This window comes from Salvia hispanica, chromosome 1, assembly GCF_029641045.1.
Source record: "Salvia hispanica isolate PSC_SH4W2 chromosome 1, Shi_PSC_v1, whole genome shotgun sequence".
NCBI classification, from domain to species: Eukaryota; Viridiplantae; Streptophyta; class Magnoliopsida; order Lamiales; family Lamiaceae; genus Salvia; species Salvia hispanica.
This window is the reverse complement of record NC_142692.1, coordinates 19,586,169-19,591,443: the sequence shown is the minus strand read 5'-3', so window position 1 is coordinate 19,591,443 and position 5,275 is coordinate 19,586,169. Positions and strand designations below refer to the sequence as shown.

The window sequence follows — 5,275 nt, the reverse complement described above, 5'->3', positions numbered from 1 at the left end:
TGAGTTAGTGGAATATGAGGTCCACTACCAAAAATGGTAAAAGTGAAGTGTGTCAAATTATGTGGGACGGAGAGAGTACTCCATTAGTTTTGTAATAAAATGTGAGTAAGAATGAGTTAGTGTAATATATGACCCACTGTCAAAAATAGTAAAAGTGAAATATGACAAATTTTAGAGACCGACAAAAATGGGAATAAGTGACAAATTTCAGGGATGGATGACGTACTATTCCCTCCGCCATATAAAAATATGTATACTTTTTATTTTTATCTATCTCACAAAAATATGTGCATTTCATTTTTGGATAGTCATATCAATTTAATAATATAGATATCACTGTCCATTAACACTATTTTTATTACTATTCCCATTATCTCTCTTACTTCACTATATTATTAATTTCATCTATCTTAACTTATTAATTTTGTTCTAATTTTCATGTCATATTCATTGCTCCCTCATATTTTTACCGGAAGAGATGAATTCGGGAATCGGGATAGAGTATTATTAAATCAAATAGAGCACTCCATAAATAAAAAAAACCCTGATTTGCATTTTTCATCGACGCCGCTGCTTCTCCACAGTGAAATGTGACTTGAAAAATCCACCTATTCTAGTTCCTTTCACAGTTTCACTATTAGAGCTTCCCTTCCAACGATCTCTCAACTCTGACACCAGAATTCCAGCTCCGCCAACACCCACACAATACGTTGTTGTTGGAAAATTTCAGCTCTTCCGATTACAATTTTTGATTACGAAACTGGAGGAAATTATTAACTTTTACAGAAGGGCAAAACGCGGATTATTCTACGCAATCGTTCTCCAAAAACAATCTCAGTTATCTATAAGGTGATTGATTAGCATTAATCAATATATTTCAGCAGTGGATGATTCATTAGCATAATTCAATTGTTAATTTAGGTGTCTGTTTGCAATAATTTGGCTTATGTGTAGATTTCCCTTATTAGAAGCTGTACCTTTGGATGAAGCCACCTGTTCCGCCGACGCCGGTATCCAAACCTTACTTTTTCTACGGCCACCGCCAACCCTCCCAGAACCGCCCCACCGTCCGCGGCGGTTTATTCTCCAACCGCCAAACTCTGAACCCGAAGAAACTCGGCCGCCCCTCCGAGGAGCCGTTCGACCTCCAGAAATGGGACCCCGACCATAAAGCAAACCAAACACCTTTCCATGTGAATGACCCTTCTGAAAGATTCTTCTTTTTAGCCAAGAACCTGTCCCCTATCGCTAGATACATTGTAGATGCCTTCAGAAATCATAAGTACTGGACTCCGGAGCTGGTGGCTGACCTTAATCGCCTGCGCCGTGTGACACCGAAGCTGGTGTCCGAGGTTCTCAAGTTTCCTGACGTTGATCCTAGGCTCTCATCCAAGTTCTTTAACTGGGCTGGTATGTAATCTTTTCAACTAAACTAGTTACCTTTTTGTATCGTAGATGGAAGATGTTGGTGCGATGTCTATGGCATTTTAATTTTGATTTGGTATTGAATGTAATGATTGTGTGGCATTAATATATAAGTATGAGTCTTTGTCACTGTCACTTGGCTGTGTGTGTTTATTGTTGAAGTCATATAGTTTTGTCACTTGGCTTAGATGTGTTTGCTGCACGGTTTTAGTGACTATTGTACTTCTGTGGCCGGTTGAATTTATGTCATGATTCAGTGTGCATGACTGTAGAGGGAAGATATATTGACTGATAGTTGTCTCTAATTGCTGTGTTAAGGGGACTGAACATGTCAACTTCTTTTATTTTGTTTCATCTTGCAAAATCGTGGGTTTTTGTTCATGGTAGTGTTTCTTTTAGAGTTTAATGTAATGACTGAACAGTAGTTTGCAAAAGTTGATAATCACTTTATTGGATATTTGAATGCATTTTGCCTTTTTTGGAAGGGGAGTTTTCCCCAATTGAAAGTACATCATGTTTTCTTTTCCTACATTTTATATGGTTCTGATATGCATTTACTGATTCTTTGATGGATCAGGCAAGCAGAAGGGCTATCGGCATGATTTCGCCTGTTACAATGCTTTTGCTTACTTTCTGAATCGGGCAAATCACTTTCGGGCCGCTGATCAGGTGCCTGAATTGATGCATATGCAAGGGAAGCCACCTACTGAGAAACAATTTGAAATCTTGATTAGGATGCACGCTGATGCTAAAAGAGGTCTGAGGGTACACTATGTTTATGAGAAAATGAAGAAGTTTGGTGTAAAACCACGAGTATTTTTGTATAACAGAATTATGGATGCATTAGTTAAGACTAACCATGTAGATTTAGCCATGTCAGTTTATAACGACTTCAAGGCGGATGGTTTGGTGGAAGAAAATATGACTTATATGATTTTGTGCAAGGGCTTATGTAAAGCTGGACAGATGGATGAAGTGTTTAGCCTTCTAGATAAGATGAGGAAGAATCTGTCCAAGCCAGATGTTTTTGCGTACACGGCTATGGTAAAGGTGTTGATCTCAGAAAAAAATTTGGATGGTTGTTTAATGGTGTGGGAAGAGATGCTAAAGGATCGTGTTGATCCAGATGTCATGGCTTATACTACATTGGTCATGGCGCTTTGTAAAGGTAACCATGTTGACAAGGGTTACGAATTGTTTAAGGAGATGAAAGAGAGAAATTATTTGATAGACAGGGCTGTTTATGGAACTCTGATTGAAGCATATGTAGTGGATGAGAGGGTGGGTTTAGCTTGTGGATTGCTCAAAGATTTATTGGAATCTGGGTACAGGGCAGATTTGGCAATATATAACTCCCTTATAAAAGGGTTGTGTACAGCAAAGAAGGTTGACAGAGCTTATAAGCTTTTCCATGTGACAGTTCGAGAAGATCTTCAACCAGATTTTGATACTGTTAATCCCATCTTAGTGTCTTATGCAGAGTCAAAAAGATTAAAAGAATTTTGTGAGTTTCTTGAGCAAATGCAGAAACTGGGGCTTTTTTCCACCGAGTATCTAGTCAAATTCTTTTCTGGTTTGGTTGAGAGGGAGGATGGTGTCGTGGTGGCTCTGGAAGTGTTTGAGTACTTGAAAATTCAAAAGTGTATTACTGTTCCAGTCTACAATATACTTATGGAGGCCCTTTACAAGAATGGTGAGGAAAAGAAGGCATTGGTACTCTTCAATGAACTTAATGAACTTGGCATGGTACTCGACTCATCAACTTACAGTATTGCAATTTTATGTTTTGTTGAAGTTGGAGATGTAAAAGAGGCTTGCGTTTGGTACAACAGGATGGTAAAAATATCATCTGTTCCTTCACTTGATGCTTATTCGTCTCTTGTTAATGGCCTCTCTCAAATGGGAGAGTTAGATGCTGCTATGTTGCTGATTCGTGACTGCTTGGCCAATGTGGAAAGTGGTCCATTGGAATTTAAGTACACTCTTACAATTATCCATGTTTGCAAGTCAAATGATGCCACAAAGGTAATTCAAGTTGTAAACGAAATGGTTGAACAAGGTTGTCCTCCAAATGTTGTTACATGTGCTGCTATTATTTATGGCATGTGCAATCATGGAACAATGGAAGAGGCGAGGAAAGTCTTCTCAATCATGAAAGATTCCAAATTTCTTAGTGAAGCTGATGCAATAGTCTATGATGAGATGCTTGGAGACCACATGAAGAAGACGACTGCAGGTTTACTGTTGTCTGGGATAAGATTCTTTGGCCTGGAGTCAAAATTGAAGGCAAAGGGCTGTTCGGTTCTCTCCAGTTGAACTCATGACCCAAGCAATGATGATCCCTCTGAGCTAGGATTTTTTCCGGTGGATGGTACAAAGACAAGAAGATGGTTAAGCTCGGCTTAAACGTTGTATATTGATTGGTGACCATCACCAGCTGGAAGGTGCTTCCTGTTGTGAAAAATATGGCTTTTCAGAAATACAGCCATATGGATCAAAGTCTTTTCACAAGATTCTTCCGTATGGGAATTCCCTATATTGAGCTCAACGCCCATGGAAGAGCTAGACCTAGTTTAGCTCGACTTTATAATTGGAGTTATAAAGATCTTGGAGATCTTCCATATGTGAGAGAGAATGATATCTCTTGCCAGGCAAATGCTGGATTCTCCTTCGAATATCAGTTGGTGGATGTTCCCGATTACCATGGGAGAGGTGAGTCTGCTCCTTCTCCCTGGTTCCATCAAAATGAATGAGAGGCTGGGTATGTTGTTAGTGTGTGTATATACATGTGTTGCTTGGGTATCCAGCCGTAGATGTGTCCCATACTATGCTTACAAATTGCCAATATAGTTATTATGTACCTAGAAAGTATAAGATGCAGAGGCTCTTCATGTGCTGCTCTGTTTGCACACTCATGCCGTTTTTGATAAGTGTTAGGTAGTTTAGTGAATTATAGCTTACAAAATAACATAATTCAGAAAACTAGTTTTATTATGCACGCTTCAATATGGATGCTACATGTTCAAGTTTAACAATACTAAATTTGATACTTCCTATGTTCCAAAATAGTAGACTCTTTTAATTTTCTACACTTATTTTGGAAAAATGATAGAAATAGTTAAAGTGAAGAAACAGTGAAATAAAAAAAAATATTTAGAAAAATTTGATACTTCCTATGTTCCATCATACTACTTCCTATATTATTTTTTCTTTCACTTTACTCTTTACTTTTTATGCACTTTAACTATTTATTACTCTATTCGTCTCTGAAAATTTATCACCTATTTTTTTTCGTTCGTCTCTAAAAATTTGTCACCTTTCTCTTTTACCATTTTTTATAGTGGGCCTCGTATTCCACTAACTCATTCTCACTCATATTTTATTGCAAAACTAATACTCTCCTCGTTTCATAATAGATGTCACACTTTCTTTTTTAGTTTGTCTCACAAAAGATTTCACATTTCCATTTTTAGAAAAAGTTCCCTCTCATATTAATATAAAAATTATATTTTCTCTTTCCATTTAACACACAAAACAAAACCTCCTAAAATCCCATGTCGTCCCACGAGTGTGACATTTCTATGGGACGGAGGTAGTATATAAAAGTAAGACCTATATGCCACTAACTTTTTCAATCCAATTTCTATTACATTTCTTAAAATTTGTGTCGGGTCAAAGGTGACAAATTATACTAGACGAATGGAGTATCATTTTTCTAAAATGACTCTGGAACGGAGGGAATACATATTTTTTCTGCCTATTGCACCTCCCACTAATACAGAGTTTCGGTCTAAATAGTGATGTACTCCTTCCGTCCCACAAGAATATGCATTCTTTCACTTTTAGTCCG

General features: G+C 37.6%; 1 protein-coding gene across 2 annotated transcripts; it reads left to right on the top strand.

Moving 5' to 3' along the window:
• The first annotated feature begins 543 nt into the window (after positions 1-543).
• On the top strand, positions 544-4,336 carry EMB3131 (Pentatricopeptide repeat (PPR-like) superfamily protein). 2 transcript variants are annotated; one of them, XM_048081892.2, is made up of 3 exons: positions 544-849; positions 969-1,410; positions 2,003-4,336. In XM_048081892.2, the coding sequence occupies exons 2-3, from the start codon at positions 984-986 to the stop codon at positions 3,739-3,741; spliced, it is 2,166 nt and encodes a 721-aa protein (XP_047937849.1). In that variant the 5' UTR covers positions 544-849; positions 969-983; the 3' UTR covers positions 3,742-4,336. The 2 variants fall into 2 exon arrangements, with proteins under 2 accessions (XP_047937849.1, XP_047937848.1); XM_048081891.2 differs by having other exon boundaries at positions 955-1,410.
• Positions 4,337-5,275: the final 939 nt, after the last annotated feature.

What these genes read in the sequence shown, in the direction of transcription:
- EMB3131 (XM_048081892.2), top strand. Translation starts at nt 984, where the DNA reads ATGAAGCCACCTGTTCCGCCGACGCCGGTATCCAAACCTTACTTTTTC. An exon ending in CAAGTTCTTTAACTGGGCTG is followed by an intron (nt 1,411 to 2,002) that starts GTATGTAATCTT and finishes TTGATGGATCAG; the next exon opens with GCAAGCAGAAGGGCTATCGG.